General features: G+C 44.2%; 1 protein-coding gene across 2 annotated transcripts in view; it reads right to left on the minus strand.

Annotated features, from left to right (window-relative positions):
* Window positions 1–8,006: 8,006 nt before the first annotated feature.
* LOC144479180 (bcl-2 homologous antagonist/killer-like) overlaps window positions 8,007–21,468 on the minus strand; it is a 67,487-nt gene continuing 54,025 nt past the window's right edge. For both annotated transcript variants that reach the window (XM_078197789.1, XM_078197788.1), the window contains exon 6: window positions 8,007–20,139. In XM_078197789.1, the coding sequence (XP_078053915.1) occupies window positions 20,035–20,139 (105 nt within the window). In that variant the 3' untranslated portion in view covers window positions 8,007–20,034. The remainder of the gene's footprint in view (window positions 20,140–21,468) is intronic.

The following is a 21,468-nucleotide window of genomic DNA, read 5'->3' on the forward strand; positions in this document are numbered from 1 at the left end:
TCCCTACAGTGCAGAAAGAGGCCATTCGGCCCATCGAGACTGCACCGATAACAATCCCACTCAGGAAGTGAGTGTCACTTCCTCATTCTTGCTTTTTCCCTGTTCACGATTACAATTACAATTGACAGTGGCGGCGGCAGCAGCGTACACGTGGACACGTGCAATTCCGCGGCGGGGGGAAGCTGTTCCGCGGTGAAAGCCGCTGTCAGCTGACAATGCAGCAGGTTGGGGGCGGGTTATAAAAGAGTCCCCTGGACAAACAGCCGAGGCTCAGAATCTCGGGCCCATTAACATCACTTACTGAGAGCACAGAGGGTCTGTCTTCACATTTAAATTACACTGGCAAATAGTTCACATTATATCGGATTAATTTTATTCATGTGTCCATCATTGTTATTCACTGAGACTCGCTCAGCCAGGGAGATAACTGGCACGCCTCATGGTTGGTACACATTGATGGTTACAGGGGATTGGAGACATTTCCTTCATTGTGGAAGAAACAATGTTGTGTTTTTTTGTTCACTCTTTATTGAGTGTCCGTGTTAGTGTCCAGTGTTGTACTCGTCACTCTGTGCGATATGGCTGAACTTACAGGCTCAGCTTGTCCTCCCTCCCATACATTCATTGTAAAGGAGATTGTCTGAGATCACTCTCAGCGGGGATAATTGAAACGTTCCAGGTGAACCCAAAGCTCTGGAAGGACTCTGCCAGCCAACACTCGGAGGTGGACACACACTTGGGCAGCACTGACACCACTCTCATTGTCATAACCTGAATGACCCTTCCCACAATCTTCTCCCCCAATGTCCCCACCACGCCCAGGACACCAGATCCTTCCATTTTCAGTGCTCCATGCCCCTGACGCCACACACCGCACTCCACATCACTGACTCATCCTTGCCCATCCCGAGCCTTCACGTGACCTGCCATTCTCCTGCCACCCTCCTTTCTGCCAGAGTTAAATCAGGAATATTGCTGCCTTTACACACAACTGCACGGACCTGACTGCTGCACGCCACCCTTAAACACGTGACAAGGTGCTGAGAGATTCTTTCGTATCGCTGACTTTAGCTTGAATGTATAGAATCCACAGAATCATAGAATCTTACAGTGCAGAAGGAGGCCATTTGGCCCATCGAGTCTGCACCGACCACAATCCCACCCAGGCCCCATCCCCATAATCCCATGCATTTACCTTAGCTAGTCCCCCTGACACTAAGGCACAATTTAGCACCGCCAACCCACCTAGCCTGCATATCTTTCAGACTGTGGGAGGAAACCAGAGCACCCGGAGGAAACCCATGGAGACACGGGGAGAATGTGCAAAACTCCGCACAGACAGTGACCCAATCCGGGAATCGAACCCGGGCCCCGTGAGGCAGCAGTGCTAACTGCAGTACTAAATGTAGGATGTAATTAAGAGAAGGTTTTACACTGTTGGATATTCATGGCCTGCAGGTGTATTTATTACAACTGGAACTCACCACAAGCCGGCATGAGGCCCAATACATCACAAACACATCGCCGACTTTATCTCTCTGCCTCAACACGCTGTTAGGAAATCTAAATTTTGCATCCTGTCTAATTCAATCACCTTGTACACCACTTTTCCTGTTCCTGCTGTCTCCATAAAATTCTGCCCAAGTGAGCCAGCAACCCTCACCGTAATCCTACAGGTCCTACTGTCCCTGCTCAATAATCACAATGAAAATACCAGAAAATGCAAAGTAGTCAGTACTGGTGGATTCATTTCAACCCTCACTGGATATGAAAGTACAGAGATTGCGTTGCATTCAGCCAAATGGATCAAGGAATTAACAATTGGTAACAGCCTTCACCCAAATATTGTGTATGAGTGGGTCAAGCAATGGTCACAGAATGGCAGGCAGGAGTTGAAACTCAACCCTCCTTCACTCAGGAACTCTCAAGGGACATTTTTCAGTCATTTTATGGGATGTAGGATGTGGCTTAGACCAGCATCTATTGCCCATCCCAAATTGCCCTCGAGAAGGTGATGGTGAGCTGCCTTCTTGATTCGCTGCAGTACATGTGGTGTAGGTGCACCCACAGCGATGTTAGGGAGTGTGTTCCAGGATTTTGACCCAGTGATAGTGAAGGTAAAGCAATATATTTCCAAATCAGGATAGTGAGTGACTTGGAGGTGAAATTCCAGTTGGTGGTGTTCCCATGTACCTGCTGCCCTTGTCCTTCTAGATGGTAGTGGTCATGGGTTTGGAAGGTGCTGACTAAGGAGCCTTGGTACATTCCCAACAGTGCACCTTGTAGATGGTACACACTGCTGCTACCATGTGTCAGAGGTGGAGGGACTGAATGTTTATGGATGGGATGCCAATCAAGCAGGCTGCTTTGTCCTGGATGATGTTAAACTTCTTGAGTGTCATTGGAGCTGCACCCATCCAGGCAAGTGGAGAGTATTCCATCACACTCTTGACTTGTGTCTTGTAGATGGTGGACAGGTTTTGGGAGTCAGGAGGTGAGTTACTCACCACAGGATTCTTAGCCTCTGACCTGTTCTGGTAGCTACAGTATTTATACGGTTGGTCCAGTTCAGCTTCTGGCCAATGGTAACCCCCAGGATGTTGACAGTGGGGAATTCAATGATGGCATTGCCATTGAACGTCAAGGGGTGATGGTTAGATTCTCTCTTGTTGGAGATAGTCATTGCCTGGCACTTGTGTGGCATGAATGTTATCAGCCCAGGCCTGAATGTTGTGCAGGTCTTGCTGCATTTGGACATGAACTGCTTCAATATCTGAGGAGTCATGAATGATACTGAACATTGTGCAGTCATCATCGAACATCCCCATTTCTGACCTCATGATGGAAGAAAGGTCATTGATGAAGCAGCTGAAGATGGTTGGGCCTAGGACACTAACCTGAGGGACTCCTGCAGAGGTGCCCTGGAGCTGAGATGATTGGCCTTCAACCACCAAGACCATCTTCCAGGTATGACTCCAACCAGTGGAGTTTTTCCCGATTCCCACTGACTCCCATTTTGCTAGGGCTTCTGGAGTCAAATGCTGTCTTGTTGTTAAGGGCAATCACCTCACCTCTGGAATTCAGCTCTTTTGTCCATGTTTAAACCAAGGCTGTAATGAGGTCAGGGGCTGAGTGACCCTGGCCAAACCCAAACTGAGCGTCCATGAGCAGGTTATTGCTGAGTAAGTGCTGCTTGATAGCGCTGTCGATAACCCCTTCCATCACTTTACTGATGATCGAGAGTAGACTGATGGGGTGGTAATTGGCTGGGTTGGATTTGTCCTGCTTTTGTGGATTCTCATACACCTGGGTAATTTCCCACATTGCTGGGTAGATGCCAGTGTTGTAACTACACTGGAACAGGTTGGCTAGGGGGCACAGCAAGTTCCAGAGCACATGTCTTCAGGACTAGTACTGGAATATTGTCAGGGTCCATAGCCTTTGCAGTGTCCAGTGCTTTCAGACATTTCTTGGAGTGAAGCAAAGTGGCTGGAGACAGACATCTGAGATGCTGGGTACCATCGGAGGAGGCCGATGGATCATCCACTTGGCACTCCTGGCTGAAGATTGCTGCGAATGCTTCAGCCTCATCTTTTGCACTGATGCGCTGGGCTCCTCCGCCATTGAGGATGAGGATATTTGTGGCGCCTCCTCCTCCAGTAAGTTGTTTAATTGTCCACCACCATTCATGACTGGATGTGGCAGGACTGCAGAACTTACCTGTTGGTTGTGGAATCGCTTAACTCTGTCTGTTACTTTCTACTTGCCCCAGTTTAGATCAGCTCAGAACACAGATGATGGATTAAATGGAATTGGAACCTTTGCTGAATGACACAGCTACTCATTGGATGAACTTGACGAGGTGAGGAAGAAGCTCTTGCCATGAGTCAACGTCTGATTTTGATGCAAAATCCAGATTTGCATCGGGTAGCTTTGGAACTCTTGTAATTATGTTTCCAAACAGTTCCCATTCTCTCAAGCTTCTCAATCCTCTGTTACCAACACAATGATATTTACAATCTCAATGTCAGCAGTGTGTACCATCTACAAGGTGCACTGCACTAACTCACCAGTCCTCCTCCTACAGCACCTTCAAAACCCGTGACCTCTACCACCTTTAACAAGGATATCAGACGCATGGGAACCCCACCATCAGGAAGTTCCCCTCCAAGCCACTCAACATCCTGAGCTGGAAATACATCACTGTTCCTTCACTGTCGCTGAATCAACATCCTGGAACTCCATTCCTAACAGCATCACCTGCACCATTGAAATGCAGCGGTTCGAGAAAGACACTCACCACTACTTCTCAAGGACAATTAGGTATGGCTCACAAATGCTGGCCTTGCCAGTAACGCCTACATCCCATAAAAGGATTTTTTAAAAAATCAAATCATACTGCAACCTTTCCCCCTGCTTCTCTGGCATCTTTTCCACCTTCAAGCACCTCTCTGCCTCCACTATACTTGCCTTTTCTTTGAAATTAGTTGTCTATTCTCCTTAAATCTCCTCCTTCATTTAAGTCCTTATCCATGTGTATGGCCATCCCTTCAGCCTCTTCACCTCCTGTGGCATCGCCACTCTGGTCTTAATTATGAAAGTCTACCTTTGCCAACTTCCTTTTATCCCTTACATGGAATCTCTGCAGTGCAGAAGGAGGCCATTCAGCCCATCGAGTCTGCACCGACCACAATCCCAACCACGCCCTATCCCCATGCATTTACCCGAGCTGGTCCCCCTGACACTAAGGGGCAATTTAGCATGGCCAATCCACCACCTTACTAATGACATTGACTTACCATCTTTCAACTCCCCTCAACCTTGTGTCCATTTATGAGGAAGAATAGCTTACCCCTGACTGCAGCTGTTTAATCAAATCACTGGTTGGCATGTGACCCTCTCACAGCGGTTAGCACTGCTGCCTCAGCGCCAGGGACCTGGGTTCGATTCCTAGCTTGGGTCACTGTCTATGCGGAGTCTGCACATTCTCCCCGTATCTGCGTAGGTTTCCTCCGGTTTCCTCCCACAGTCTGAAAGACGTGCTGATTAGGTGCATTGTCTATGCTAAATTCTCCCTCGGTGTACCCAAACAGGCGCTGGAGTGTGGCGACTAGGGGATTTTCACAGTAACTTCATTGCAGTGTTAATGTAAGCCTACTTGTGACACTAATAAATAAAAATATTATTTTACTGAGAGGGGGTTGCTCAGTGGCAGCCCCAGTAACACCAGGTTCTCACCATGACCAGTACTGTAGGGAAGAAATTGTGCCAATAACTCTGAATAAAAAAACCACAGCAAAGCAGAAAGTGACTATTCTGAAAGAAGCTTTGCTGGTAACTAGATGCATTATCAGGTCAGTAACATGTTTGGGCACGGACACAAGCACTGATGTGATAACAGGATGAATCATTCCGATCACAGTATTTATTTTTAGCTTAAGCTTAAAATAAGAAACACCACATCAGTAATGTTCCAAAAACAAACAGAAGTTAATATTGCCATAATCACTGAAATTTGATAGCAGTGAGCGCTTTTTGCAATTGTTAAAATAGCAAACGTGTGACTCACGATATGAAGGGGAAACAAAGCAAGTCACAATATAGTATTGTTACCTGAGCAATCAATTGCAGAGTAGAATTGGTGCAAAGTTAGAAAAAAAGCATCAACTGTTGGGAACTACAAAGGGAGGAGAATTAACAAAATATCCTAAAGATGCTACTTTTAATTGTTTTTTTTTTTAAGTGTCATTTATTAATGTCACAAGTAGATGCCAGGGCATTAACCTGCGCCCCTGGATTACTAGTCCAGTGACATTGCCACTAAGTCACTATCTCCCACCCTCCGCCCCATCCTGAAGTTTTGAAAGGCCCCAGCGAAATGCAAGCTCTTTCTTTTCTTTCATTTGGATCTTGTGATGCAGTGTGGTTCAGCTTTTCATTACATAAGGTTCTTGAACTTTCCATTTTCCCATGAATGTGTATTGCATGGAAAAAAAGTATTAAAAGAACCTGGGGAGTTGAAAACCAGGTCTGTCACAGTGTAAAGACTGTATTAGGGAGATTTCAGATGAAGATACTTTAGGACATTTGTTTTGAAGTTTATTTATTAGTGTCACAAGTAGGCTTACATTAACACTGCAATGAAGTTACTGTGAAAATCCTAGTTGCCACACTCCGGCACCTGTTCGGGTACACTAAGAGAGAATTTAGCATGGCCAATGCACCTAACCAGCACGTCTTTCGGACTGTGGGAGGAAACCGGAGCACCCGGAGGAAACCCACGCAGACACAGGGAGAACGTGCAGACTCCGCATAGACAGTGACCCAAGTCGGGAATCGGACCTAGGTCCCTGGCGCTGTGAGGCAGCAGTGCTAACCACTCTGCCACCGTGCGTCTTCAGCTTCAGTGTTTGCATCATAGTAACAAGCCACAAGGCAGCACAATGTGTCATCATTTCATTCTCTTGCGTGTTATTTTTGTGACTTAAATCACATCATTTGCGGCTGACATTAATTAGGAGCAAATTAAATTTAAGGTGGACAAGTTAAAAAGTATTGTACTTTGCTGCAAAATGGCTGTCAGAGATACACAAATGATGTTGAGAGTTCTGTCTTAGTCAACTCAACAGTCACTGCTGCACACCAATCAATAATACATCAACCAAATGTTAAGTTGCACAGCCAAGAGAGGAACACAAGACAGAGGAAAGCGTGATCAAATCTGGTCAGAGCATTTTGCCCTCATTGGGTATCTCAGGCAGCCATTTTGCCAGCCAATAAAAACCTGTCTGCATTCTCTCCCGATTAATGTCAGACAAGAACGAGGTGATTCAAGTCACGAAAAGAACACTCAGGAGGATGAAATGATCGTACTACTTTACGGCTGTCACTACGATACAAAATACTGAAGTTGGTTAAAGACATAAAATTAAAAGCCGCATCTTTAGGAAATTTTGTAAATTTTCTTCCCTTTGTCCCCAGCTTTGGACATTCAAGCGTATGGAAAACATTCCAGAAACGGTGCAGAGAAAAGCTCTCGACTCAAAGCGAAGTTCCATAAGAAATGCTGGAGAGCCTGAGGGCTCGATCTCGCCAGATAGTTCCCATTCCAGTGCAATAGGAAAGGCAAATGGAATGTTGGCCTTTTTCAAAAAAAGTCTTGCTAAATCTCTACAAAGCATTAGTTAATCCACACCTGGAGTACCATGAACAGTTTTGGTCCCCTTATCTAAAGGAAAGATATACTGGCATTGGAGGCAATCCAGAGGTTTTCCCAGGTACAGAGAGATGTTCTCATGAGAGGTTGAGTAGCTTGGGCCTGTACTCATTGGAGTTCGGAAGAATGGGAGGTGACCTTATTAAAATATGTAGGATTCTCAGGGGGCTGGACAGGGTAGATGCCGAGAGGTCGTTTCCCCTTGTGGGAGAGTCTAGGACCAGAGGGCATAATCTTAGAGCAAGGGGTCGCCCATTTAAAACAGACATGAGGAGGAATTTCTTCTCTGGGAGGGTAGTGAATCTGTGGAATTCTTTACGACGAAGAGCTGTAGAGGTTGGGTCACTAAGTATGTTCAAGGCTGAGATATTCAGATTTTTAATCAGTCAGGGCTCAAGGGTTAAAGGGATAAGGCGGGAAAGTGATATTAAGGGTTATCGTATGAGATCAGTCACAATCTTGCTGAATGGTAGGAGCAGACTCAATGGCCTGACTGGTCTCCTACTTATGGTAAGTCAATTTATCTCAAATGTAACTTTGTGTAATTGCTTCATTGATTTCTGTTGGAACCAGTAAATTTACAAATGGACAGGCAAGGGTAGGCAATCTTAACAGATCTGTATTTGGTTCTACAGGAATGGCTAAAGGCAAATGATGATGGATGGTGGTTGGAGTGGGTGCATATAGCATATCATGTCTATGCATCAACCTTCAGGAAAGGATCAGTCAGTCAAAAGACATTATAAAAGGTTATTTTCCAAGAAATTAACACCAGTTACAAACACACCAGTTTTGTAGATGCATGGCTTTATTTCCCTGTAAAAACATACAACTGTCACTTGCATCTGTTCTTCCTCCCAACACAACACAGAGCAACAAGTAGCTACAAGGCATCACAGTTGATCCAAGTTTTATTTCACATTAGGCTGAGGGGACATCCTTTTTTGGGGGAGTATCACATGCAGTGTCTTAAACTTATATATTTTAAAATAGTTTCAAAGTTGTTAGTTACCCAAAAGTTGAAAGTAACATTAAGAGTAAGGAGGACACATTGATTCGGGCACTTCCACTCATACCCGAACAGTCAAGTGTAAAATGCAAAGCTGGAAGTTTTGACAACCATACAATGTTTAGCAGTGCCACATACGAATATCAATGCATTGTAATATGGCATGCCACAATACTAATTGTACTTGTGCAAAATAAAGGCAGATGTTTTCAGTAAATCTGAAATCATCAACTTTTCCTAATGGGAGTTAGATCATTAAGCAATTTTCCAACACATTAAGGGGGCCACTGATGATTGTGTACAATATTGACCAAAGTGACAATGTTACTAACAAAATATACTTCACAGATTCCCGTTACATGCATTAGCAAAACAACTGAGTAAGAACATAGAACATAGAACAGTACAGCACAGAACAGGCCCTTCGGCCCACGATGTTGTGCCGAGCTTTATCTGAAACCAAGATCAAGCTATCCCACTCCCTATCATCCTGGTGTGCTCCATGTGCCTATCCAATAACCGCTTAAATGTCCCTAAAGTGTCTGACTCCACTATCACTGCAGGCAGTCCGTTCCACACCCCAACCACTCTCTGCGTAAAGAACCTACCTCTGATATCCTTCCTATATCTCCCACCATGAAACCTATAGTTATGCCCCCTTGTAATAGCTCCATCCACCCGAGGATGAGTGTAAAGTCACTTCTGTATAACTTCTCTGCATAACTATCACCAAACACTGGGAGTGTTTTTTTGGGGGGGTGGGGGGGAACCTGACCAGGATTACTGAACTCTGACATAAATAAAATACATCAAGCCAAAATGCAGCAGCTTCAGTTTCTCCTGGGTGAAATGTGTCTGAATCTTGGTCCTGCCCACAAAAAGTCAGCAGAAATGAGATACAACATCAATCTGCACTTCATCTTTTTGTTAAGGCGATGAAGGGTAGGATTGCCCCCAACCCTGGGTGCATTGTAAGTATAGCTTGATGCATCACACCCATAACTTCAACAAATGCCCAAGAGCTTTGAAAAAGAAAACCTGAACACATCATCAAAAGAAAGAGACAAAAATAACTTATTTGGACCTTTTCCATTATGTCTTCAAATGGTGCTTTTGTACACCATTGACAGAAGTTGGGAACAAGTTTCCAGCATATTTCCATTGCCAGGGATTTTATTAGAGTCTTTAAAAGAGAGAACCGTATTTACCAAACAACAATTGGAAAAGCCCTCCAGAAACGAGTGGGGGGGGGGGGGGGGGGGGGGGAAGAGAGAGAGAGAGGGGGGAAACGGTGGGAATGAAACAGCGTAATGATGTAATTAAAAAGACACAAGATCCCAAAAAAGATGATGCCACTACCTTTGTCAATCTACAAGGGAATCCTTTGGTCCATTATTTAAAAAAATTTAAGAACATAAGAACTAGGAGCAGGAGTCGGCCATTTGGCCCCTCGAGCCTGCTCCGCCATTCAATAAGATTATGGCTGATCTTTTCGTGGACTCAGCTCCACTTACCCACCCGCTCACCATAACCCTTAATTCCTTTACTGTTCAAAAATCTAACTTTGCCTTAAAAACATTCAACGAGGTAGCCTCAACTGCTTCACCGGGCAGGGAATTCCACAGATTCACAACCCTTTGGGTGAAGAAGTTCTTTCTCAACTCGGTTCTAAATCTGCTCCTCCTTATTTTGAGGCCATGCCCCCTCGTTCTAGTTTCACCCGCCAGTGGAAACAACCTCCCTGCTTCTATCTTATCTATTCCCTTCACAATCTTATATGTTATATATTCAATCAGGTTCAAAGTCCCCTGAAAAACTGATTAATATAATTTAGCAGCAAACCAAATTCCATAATCCTTTTCTCTTGGTAAAACCTAGATTTTTAAATTTGGACGACACTATTTAAAAACCAAGTCTGTCTGCATGTAAAAGTCAATTATAGTTATTATTCATTGTGACTTGCAATGGCTTTGATTGAAGAACCTGGCACAGTATTAGAAGTTAGTCTTTATGTTGTAGACAAAAAAGTCCCGATTACTTGTGAAAAGAATACAAATGTATCAATCAAGCCCGGACATGCGGGTGCACCAGATCGGCGGCACGGTGGCACAGCGGTTAGCACTGCTGCCTCTCAGTGCCAGGGACCCAGGTTCGATTCTGGCCTCAGATGTCTGTGTTTTGTGGAGTTTGCACATTCTCCCTGGCTGGGTGGGTTTTCTCCCACAGTCCAAAGATATTCAGGTTAGGTGGATTGGCTATGCTAAATTGTCCTTTACTGTCCAAAGATGTGGAGCTTGGATGGATTAGCCATGGTAAATGTGTGACTTATGTGGGTAAGGTGGGGGAAAGGCATTCTGTCAAAGAGTCGGTGCAGACCCGATGGGCCAAATGGCCTCCTTCTGCACTTTAGGGATTCTATGAAATTGGCCCTGATTTTAACCCAAGAGGTCAGAAACTGGTTAATTCATCCAAAGTTTTTGACCCATGGCTTTCCAGTGTTATTCAGCTATTCAAATATTGAAACTCAGTGCATCCACCACATTTAGAATAATACTTTCATCTTGCTTCAGTCTCTTTTGTGGTAACAAATTCTCCTGTCATATTTAAATTAGTGCATCATTAAAGTAATATGGAAAAGAGAACATTATACTGCAGTAAAACTGAATTATTATGCTGTCCCACATAATTCCAATAAGTCCCAAACACGGTTTGCCCCATGGTATGACTGCAGGAATGTGGTTTTTCTTTACTCTGGTGACATTGAGCTTAGTGCATGCTGACACTTTACAGGGTTTCACACCCCATTCACTATCTAAACTGCAGTACAGAAATACGTAGCCAAGGACACACTCCCTGTTACCTAATAAAAATAACCAGAACTTTGCTCCGATGAAGAATGTAATGAGTATCCAATGAAAAGCTCATCGAGTTTGAGGTTTACTTTCACTGTCGGCCAGACGCTGTCTCATAAGGTTGATTAAATATTGATGATAAAACCTGTACAGGCCGGACAGGCTGCACCTGAACCGAGCCAGAATGGACCTTCTGGCGGGGCATTTATTGCTGTTGTGGAGCGTTTAAAACTAACTTGGTACGGGTGTGGGAGCCAGAATAATATCAGAGAGGAACACCAAGGTGCACAGAATACTGGGGAAGATAGGTAGTACTGCAGGATGAAATAGCAAGTTAATAGGTGGGGTCAAAGTAAAGGAGAAAGTAATAAAGTCAGAATCAGGGTTAGTGTGAATGTATGTGAATACAGAGTGTGGTAAATAAGATCAGCGAGTTTCAGGTGCAGATAAGATGTTGCAGCTGTGAGAGAGACTCGGCTCAAAGGAGGGCAGGACTAGATGTTAAATATCCTTGGATATAAGGTGTTCATAAAAAGATAGGAAAGGAAGAAGAGGATATTGATTAAAGAGAGTATTTCTGGAGAGAGATGTCCCAGAGGGGCAAGGGCAGAATATATTTGGCTGGAGCTAAAGGAACAAAAAGAAGGTGCAATGACATTGTCCGGTGTTGTCTATTGGGCACCAGCTAGTGGAAAAGTTATAGAGGAACAAATGTGCAAGGAATTTACAGTGGTGCAAAAATTAGAGTACTTATAACAGTGGACTTTAATTATCCAAATATGAACTGAGATAATACTGTGGGGCAGAGTGTTTCTCGAGTGTGTCAGGAAATTCTCTTAGGCTGTGTGTTTCCAGTCCAGTGAGGAAGGAGGCACTGCTTGACCTGGTTCTTGTAAATGAGGCGGGCCAAGTAGGTCATGTGTCAGGAAGGGAACATTTAAGGGATGGTGTCCTTTTTCATTGTCAGCTTAAACCTTGTGATTAAAATCAAAGAACAACCAGTGTAATAAAAATTAACTGGGAGAAAGTCAACCTCAATAGGGTCATAGAGGTTTACAGCATGGAAACAGGCCCTTCGGCCCAACTTGTCCATGCCACCCTTTTTTTTTAAAACCCCTAAACTAATCCCAATTGCCCGCATTTGGCCCATATCCCTCTATACGCATTGTACCCATGTAACTATCTAAATGCTTTTTAAAAGATAAAATTATACCCGCCTCTACTACTACCTCTGGCAGCTTGTTCCAGTCACTCACCACCCTATATCAGATCATATCAGATCTGGGCCAAACAAAAGAGTCAAAGGTTGTCAGGAAAAAGTGTGCCTGAACTCTCTCTTCTTTGAAGATAGTCCATCATTCAGCGAGTCACGATATATTCCCTAGAAAGGGGAAGATAGGGCAAACAAATCCAGAGCTTCCTGATGAGAGAAGAGATATGGAGGTCTATAAAATGAGGGGCATAGATCAGCTAGATAGTCAATATCTTTTCCCAAAGGTAGGGAAGTCTAAAACTTAGGGCGGCACGGCAGCACAGTGGTTAGCACTGCTGCTTCACAGCTCCAGGGACCTGGGTTCGATTCCCGTCTTGGGTCACTGTCTGTGTGGAGTTTGCACATTCTCCTCGTGTCTGCGTGGGTTTCCTCCGGGTGCTCCGGTTTCCTCCCACAGTCCAAAGATGTGTGGGTTAGGTTGATTGGCCATGCTAAAAAATGCCCCTTAGTGTCCTGAGATGCGTAGGTTAGAAGGATTAACAGGGAAATATGTAGGGATATAGGGGTACGGCCTGGGTGGGATTGTGATCGGTGCAGACTCGATGGGCCAAATGGCCTCTTTCTGCACTGTAGGGTTTCTATGTTAAAACTAGATAGCGTAGATTTAAGGTGAAAGGGGAGATATATAAAATGTCCAGAGGGACAATTTTTTCCACACACAGGGTGGTGAATGTCTGGAACAAGCTGCCAGAGGTAGTAGTAGAGGCGGGTACAATTTTGTCCTTTAAAAAGGATTTAGACAGTTCCATGAGTAAGATGGGTATCGAGGGATATGGGCCAAATGCGGGCAATTGGGGTTAGCTTAGGGGTTTAAAAATAAGGGCGGCATGGACAAGTTGGGCCGAAGGGCCTGTTTCCATGCTGTAAACCTCTGATTCTATGACTCTATACAAATTAAGTATGCTTATGCTAAGTGTCAGGTCAAAAATACAATTGAAAAGCAAGCTGAATATGGGAGTTGAAGAAGCAAATAAGGGAAACGAAGAGAGACTGGCAGCTAACAGAACAGGAATCCCAAAGTGTTCGACAGACATATAAATAATAGGAATGGTAAGAGGAGTTGTCGGCTGTTTAGGGACCATAGAGTCATACAGTGCAGAAAGGGCCCTTCAGCCCATTGAGTCTGCAGCGACAATCTCTAAACACTAAAGGCGCGTTAATCCCATTTTCCTGCACTTGTCCCATACCCTTGAATATTGTATTTCAAGTGCTCATCCAAATTTTTTTTTAAAAAAAGATTACAAGGTTTCCGGCCTCCTCTACCTTCCCAGGCAGTGCATCCCAGATTCCCACCACTCTGAGGGAACAAGTTGTTTTCTCAAATCTCCTGTCCCTTACCCTAGAACTATGTCTCCTTGTGATTGATCCCTCAACCTAGGGGAATAGCTGCTCCCTACTCAAGTAGGGGATCTACACATGGATGCAGCGGGCATAGCTAAGGTACTAAAACAAATACTTTGCATGCCTTTACCAAGGCGGAAGATGCTACCCAAGCCATGGTAAGAGGTAATTCAGACACTAGATGTGTTTTAAATTGGATATGTTATAAGCTGATGAGACATTAGGACTCGATGAGATGCATTCAAGAATACTGGAGAAAGTGACAGTAAAAATTGCTGAGGCATTGGCCGTAACTTTCCAGTCTTCCTTAGACTCATGACTGATGAAGGAGCAGCGCTCCGAAAGCTCGTGATTCCAAATAAACCTGTTGGACTTTAACCTGGTGTTGTGAGACTTCTTCCTTGGACTCGGGCGTGGTCCCAGAGGAGTAGAGAATTACAAATGTTACACACTTGTTCAAAAAAGGTTGCAAGGATAGGCCCAGCAACTACAGGCCAGTCAGTTCATCTTGAGTGGTAGGGAAACTTCTAGAAATAATATTTTGGGACTAAATTAATAGTCACATGGACAAATGCAGGTTAATTAAGGAAAACCAGCATGGGTTTCTTAAGGGAAAACTAACTTCACGATGTTTTGAAGAGAAGGCAGAGAGTTGATGAGGGCAATGTTGTTGACTTGGTATATATGAATTTCTAAGAAATGTTTGATACAGAGCCACATAACAGATTTGAGCAAAGTTATAGTGCACGGAATAAAAGGGGTATCAGCAACATGGGTATGGAATTGCCTGGGCAACAGGAAACAAAGAGTACTTGTCAATGGATTTTTACATGCTGGAGAAAGGCTTGTGGAGGAGTTCCATAGGGGTCAGTGTTGGGGCACTTGCTTTACCTGATATACATTCATGACCTAGACCTTGGCGTACGAGGCACAATTTCAAAGTTTGCTGATGATGCAAAACTTGGAAGCATTGTGAAACGCGAAAAGGATAGTGCAGAATTTCAAAAGGACATAGGTGAGTTGCTGCAATGGACAGCCAGAAGGGCAGGTGAACTTCAATGCAGAGAAATGTTATGTGATTCATTCTGATAGGAAGAACAGAGACAATATAAAACAAAGGGTACAACTCTAAAAGGGGTGCAGGGGCAGAGGTACTTGGGTGTATAAGTGCATCAATCTTTGAAGGTGGCAGGACAAGTTAAAATGTGGTTAATAAAACATATAGTATCCTGGGCTTTATTAATAGGAGTCTTCTCCTAGGATACCTCTTCTGCACTGGACTTTAACCTGGTGTTGTGAGACTTCTTACTTTATTAATAGGGCCATAGAGTACAAGTGCAAGGAGGTGATGTTGAAATTGTATAAGTCATTATTTGGCCTCAGCTAGCATACTGATCTCAGCAGCATGGTGGCACAGCACCAGGGACCTGGGTTCAATTACAGCCTTGGATGACTGTGTGTGGAGTTTACACGTTCATCCTGCTTCTGCATGGGTTTCCTCCCGCAGCCCAAAGGTGTGCAGGTTCAGTGGATTGACCAATTCTAAATTGCCCCTTAGCGTCCAAAAATATGTAGGTTAGATGGATTAGCCATGGTAAATGCATGGGGTTATGGCGATAGTGCTGGCTTGGGCAAGATGCTATTTTGGAGAGTCAGTGTAGGCTTGATGGGCCAAATGGCCTCTTCTGCACTGTAGGGATTCTATGGATTTAGAGTGTTATCTGAAGGAACAATGTGCAGGGTTATAGGGAGAAGACGGGGGCTAGGTGAGTTGCAAGTTTAAAGAGCCAGTGCACATGATGGGCCAAATGGCGACCGCCTGCCATTCTGTGGAATGTATTTACCCATCTTTTTCTCTAGGATCATGGGAAAGAATATTGCAACAACTGAATAAGTGGGCCCAGAAAGGTTAATGGGCGAGACAGAGAGTCCAAGAGAGATCATGAATATGATGGGTAGGACTAGGCATTATACTCAATGTCATCCAATGCAGCAGGGACCAACAGACCAGAGACAGAAACTGAGCCTGCCGATCTGCAGTTTTGTAATATGCCTACTGATACTTTCAATGAAGACAATGCAAGGAGTAGAAGTTACCTGGGCTTTCCCCCTAACTACAAACAGGCAAGTTAGGACACAACCTTTTGCCAGGTGCAAAATGAGAAACTAAGCATTATCAGCTTGCTTTTCAACAGCAGCTATTAAAACACAGTCACCACTGCCCAACCTTTCTTACTGTGTTTACCCCAGTCCAACGCTGGCATCTCCACATCAATCTTATCAAGACAGGACTTAATGTTTTCCCCTCCAAGAAACCAGCCGAACTGTGTGCCTGGAGCAAGATGCCGTAGGTTTGATGCCCAAACCACTCAATCCAGATCTGGAGCTATGTCAGGAGGTCCCAGTAGCACAAGGCAAAACTGGAAGTAATGTTTAATGGTTGCAATTTTTGTACTATTTTGAGACGTCTGTATTTTCAATCACTTGAAATGACTCTGACAGATAGCTGAAGGACAGTTACGTCAATGAGGCAGATTTTATTGATTCCTGTCTGCTCTCCAGCTCAAGCAGCACTTTAAAAGGCTGAATTTTATATGGCTTGGTGGTAAGCTACACTCTAACCCGGACATGTGGGGATTGTTAACTCTCATTCCCACCTTTTACAGACATCCAACTAACAGCCACCCAGTGGGAAGCTAACCAACAGCAGGCAGTGTAAATCATCAAGTCAGGAATGGAAAAATAGATAATTTGGAAGCAGAGGGGGCAGGTCGTGAACCAGAAGTCAATCATGACATCCATCAAAAGCATTTCTGGCACGGGACACCGGCAGCTGCACCAGTAATTGGCATCTGGAGGCTGACATTGTCACAAGACGGTTAAACCCATTAAACCCACGACTGGACTGACTCCAGCAGATCCTCCTCTGCTCAGATGCCCCCTCTCTGGAGGGTTAGGATGTGGAATACACAGCAGACAATGACCATAGGTGATACACTTGGAGGTGCGTATTGCACAGCGCTTCCTGATCTGTCCAAGCATCGGACATGCATTTTGAACAGAGGGTCTGCTCAACAGGAGGAGTCCTTGTGGATGTGAGGCTTTCATTATGGCTCCTCTCGAGCTCCATTGATGGGATTCTTCAATGGTGTCACACACCATCTCTCTCAAGGGTCTTCATTCCCTGGAAATCAGCTGTCCAAAAGATTCTGCTCTGCTGAACATACCTGGGACTGCCTCAGCAGGCAGGGATCGTGACTGCTGCCGGGATAGCATGCACAGACCTGCATAACGTATTGCCTGTGGTTATATACATCATTTCCTGTTAATGAATGCACGTAACTCTCCGAAAGGCACTTTGATGACCATGTGTACAGTCTATTATGTCGTTCACCTTTGGAAATCTGGCAATGCTACCAAATCCTCTGACTCTTTCAGCCTGACTTGTGTTGTCCACACTAAATGAAATAAACTCGTGGCCATCTGAACATGGCATCTGTGACCACCTTGATGCAGCGATGCGCAGTTGGCTGCGTTTTCCCACATAACTGTCCAGATGACCCCTGGAAAGACCCTGTGGTGAAAAGATTCAGAGCTACCTTCAGGACCACAGGTGTTGGATGTCAACCTACATACTTGGATGCTCCTTAACCAGCTGGTTGCAGAATGAGGAGATTTGTCTGCCTGGACAGCCCAAGTTTTCTCAGGCACTGGCACCCTGTCATTTGTAAGTATGTCAGTCTTGTCTGGTAGACTCTAGTGTCAAAATACTGCCTTCTCCTCAGTCTGTCTGCTGCGTCCACTCTACCGGCCCTTGCTCTGAATAAGGATGGCCCATATTGCTGCATCACAAAGTGCACACCCATCATTGGCCAGCTGCACCCCCCTCCAACCACCACCCCCCCTGTTCACTGGATGTACAATTCACATTGGGACAGCAATATTCAGCACAAATGCTTTACTGCAAAATTTTATTTGCAGCTCTTGCTGCTTGTCCCTTTCCTTCTGGAAAAGCCAAATGTAGTTTTAAATTGAAAGAAAACAACAAAAATTATCAGCACTTGCAAAGTCTCCAGACCTGTTCTGGTAAAGTCAGCCATAATCCCACTTGAAGCCTTTATACCCACTTTTTGCAACAGGTCGTCCTCAAAAACCTAACTCCCCCTGATGGTGTTTTCCTGTGCAACCACCACGATTATGGCATGGGCAACAAATCAGCTGGGTCAACTGCCTTGTTAACAAGCTTAACACTTTGTAAATTAGCTTTTTAAAAAAGGCAAGTGGGATTCCCATTTCAGCATCAGCTGGCCTTGCATATTACGATGTGGAGATACCGGCGTTGGACTGGGGTAAACACGATAAGAAGTTTAACAACACCAAGTTAAAGTCCAACGAGTTTATTTGGTAGCAAAAGCCACACAAACTTTCGGAGCCTTAAGCCCCTTCTTCACCTGAAGGGTGAGGCTCCGAAAGCTTGTGTGGCTTTTGCTACCAAATAAACCCGTTGGACTTTAACCTGGTGTTGTTAAACTTCTTACTTGCATATTACGGCAGACTGGTGGTTATGCACACGGTCAACATCGGTCCTGATTCCACCACTTAATATTCATCCCCACATTTGAGGGGTTGGATAGCAGAGTGTGTTTTTGATCACAGCACCCATAATCCACTCTCAAAATAGCTCACTATAAAAAGATTTTCAGCATAATTTAACGAGATTGGCTACAGGAAATCCAACGTAAAATCTTTTGGCCAAATTCTAAACTCAATAGCCAAATTAATTCCTCATTATTGGCCAAGGGCAGTGGAATTTCTATAACTCACTTAATAATAATCCCAGTGTCCATCAGGATAATCGTCAGGCAGATTTTCCAAGGATATAATTTTCATTATTTTTAATGCCAATTGCAATAGAAGTAAATCTAAACTTTATTTACATAACTATTATTCTCATACCCACCCCCCCGCCCCCAATTCTTATAACTTCAATTCATTTTTAACCCTTAATTTCTCCATCCCAACTTTGTTTTTCCTCTCCCACGTCCAATAATGATAGCCTTTGCCTCTCAGTGCAGATGAAGCTGCTCTTAGGTTTACACGTCAGTTCCACCTGCGCTAAGTACTTGCACAAACTATGACCATTTTGACTTGCATACTGCGATGCAGCATTCGCTCCCACCATGAGCCCGACCCTCTCCCCAAACCGCAAGCTTCGCTACACACTGGTGTCTTTTATTTGAGAAGTTCTTGATGCCCAAGTACAAGAACGAGGACGAATCAAGTATTAGCAATGAAAATTGTTACATTATCGACTGTTTGGAGCCCGCAGGCTGCATTTCTCCCTTGACATGATGATAATATCTGAAATCAGCACATCTCAAATGCGCATAAAACAGAGCAAGTGTTTTTAAAAATGTACCTGGAATTTACCCGGAGAGCCCCAAACTGACAAAGACCATCAGGGCTTTAGCTTCAGCAGCACAATTCATCAAATTTAGACTGTTACTAATTCCCAAAGTATAATGCAATTTCAAACCAGATTACAAACAACTCTGATTACAAATATCTCTGGAAACATGCCACAGCCACCTATAAACAGAATCCAAAATAAGTTTTGCCACAGCTGCGTTCCTAGTCGTTTTTGAAATGCGAATTTTGTTTCTGCTGTGTTTGCCATGGGGTAGTCTCCTCCAGTGTTACTGTTCATGTGTAATATGCAACTCACCAGAACAGGAGTCACGTAGAAAGTGCATTACAGTGAGGAGTGTATTTGAGAGAACAGTATGTAAGTGCTCTTGGTGACAGTCACACACATGATCTTCAAGTGTTCAGTATGGAATAATCTGTTCTGCTACATACAAAAATGAATGGATTCATTTGCCTTATAGTTACTAAATAGGCACTGGCTACAATTTCCATTCATTGCATTCTGCAATTTTACAAACATACAAGATATTCAATTCGCTGGCCTCACTCTACGACTCAGCACGTAATTGCTGTTCCTACAGGAACAAGATTCTGAAGAGGAAATGAGAACCAAGGAGTCTTCAGTTTCGCCAGTAAGGGCTTGGAAGTGAGTTATTTGGATACAGAGAGATCTGGAGCTGGGCTTAAAACTGACTTGCACGAACTGGGCCAGCCGAGACTCGATATCCCTTCATATCAAAATGATTACTGTTGCATTTGGCAATTTGATAAGACCAGCAGATGGAATTTCTGGCTAAATATCTCCTATTCATTATCAGTAGCAAGTCTTCACAATTATATCGATGTAAACAGTTGCTAAAAGAATCTCCATTTTGTAGTCCAAGACTAGAGGCCTGCTCCAGCAGAGATCCTTGTACTAAGATTTATAAAACTTATGGACCACGAATACACCAACCAGAACTACAGCCAGAATTCCAAGCATCCACTTGACATAAATATTATCCAACTCCAGGGCTGCTACCTGTTGGAAGAAAGAAAAAAAAAATGCATGAAATAGATGCCTTTTCACAGAAGTAGTTTTGATTCACTTTAAACAGAGGCAGGAGCCTAGAACATAAATGAATTATCCAATGTCCAACAGAATAGGACCTACACTTCAGGATCACCAGATGGAAATTTGACCAACTATGCAAGGCACATAGAATCCCGACAGTGCAGAAGGAGGCCACTTGGCCCATCGAGTCTTCACTGACCCTCCAAAGAACATTTTACCTAGGCCCACCCTCCTGCCCGATCCCCCGTAATCCTGCACATTCATCTTAGCTAACGCACCCAACTTGCACACCTTTGGAGTTTGGGAAGAAATCGGAGCACTCGGAGGAAAATCACAGACATGGGGGGGAAATGTGCAAACTCTACACAGTCACCCAAGGCCAAGTGAACCTGGGTCCCTAGCACTGTGCGGCAGTCATGCTAACCACTGTACCACTCTGGGTATACATTTCATGCACACTACGAAACCAAATACAGTAAAAAGATACAACAATTGCACCTACTGGAAATCTAATACAAGATAAACACAAAGGTCCAGCAGCACCTGAAACCAAATGCTAACTTATGCAAAAATGCTTCATCTGGATTCAGTCTGATAAAGAGGACTACATTCACTCATTTTCCTTATCAATGCAGGGTTCCTCTGCTTGTTTCAAGTGTTTTGGTGACAGAGCTATGGAAGACAACTATTAGTGGATTAACAACCAATCATTTAAGTTTTGAATGCTACTTGCTATTCCTCCACGGTTTCTCTAAGGCTTTGCTGCAATATCAGACAAAATAGTAGGACACTTCACTCTCAAAGAGAAAACTTCTATAATTCCTGCACCCTGATTCACTTTCAGTAAACACAGAAGAAACTACCAGCTTGTCATAAGATTTATCCATCAGGACAGTATTTGCTGAGGTACAATTTCAACATTCAGCCTCAACGTGTCTTTTGAGAAGAATAGCACATTGATACCCTCGAAATAAGCCTATCCTACGATCATTCTCTTTTCACTATTCCAAGGAGAATCTGCGTCTTCTTGACCATAGCCCACTTTCTCACTAGAACTAGTGAACTATCAAAGAATCGGCGGCACGGTAGCACAGTGGTTAGCACTGCTGCTTCACAGCTCCAGGGACCTGGGTTCGATTCCCGGCTCGGGTCACTATCTGTGTGGAGTTTGCACATTCTCCTCGTGTCTGCGTGGGTTTCCTCCGGGTGCTCCGGTTTCCGCCCACAGTCCAAAGATGTGCGGGTTAGGTTGATTGGCCATGCTAAAATTGCCCCTTAGTGTCCTGAGATGTGTAG

Source organism: Mustelus asterias, chromosome 25 (assembly GCF_964213995.1).
Source record: "Mustelus asterias chromosome 25, sMusAst1.hap1.1, whole genome shotgun sequence".
Taxonomy (NCBI): Eukaryota; Metazoa; Chordata; class Chondrichthyes; order Carcharhiniformes; family Triakidae; genus Mustelus; species Mustelus asterias.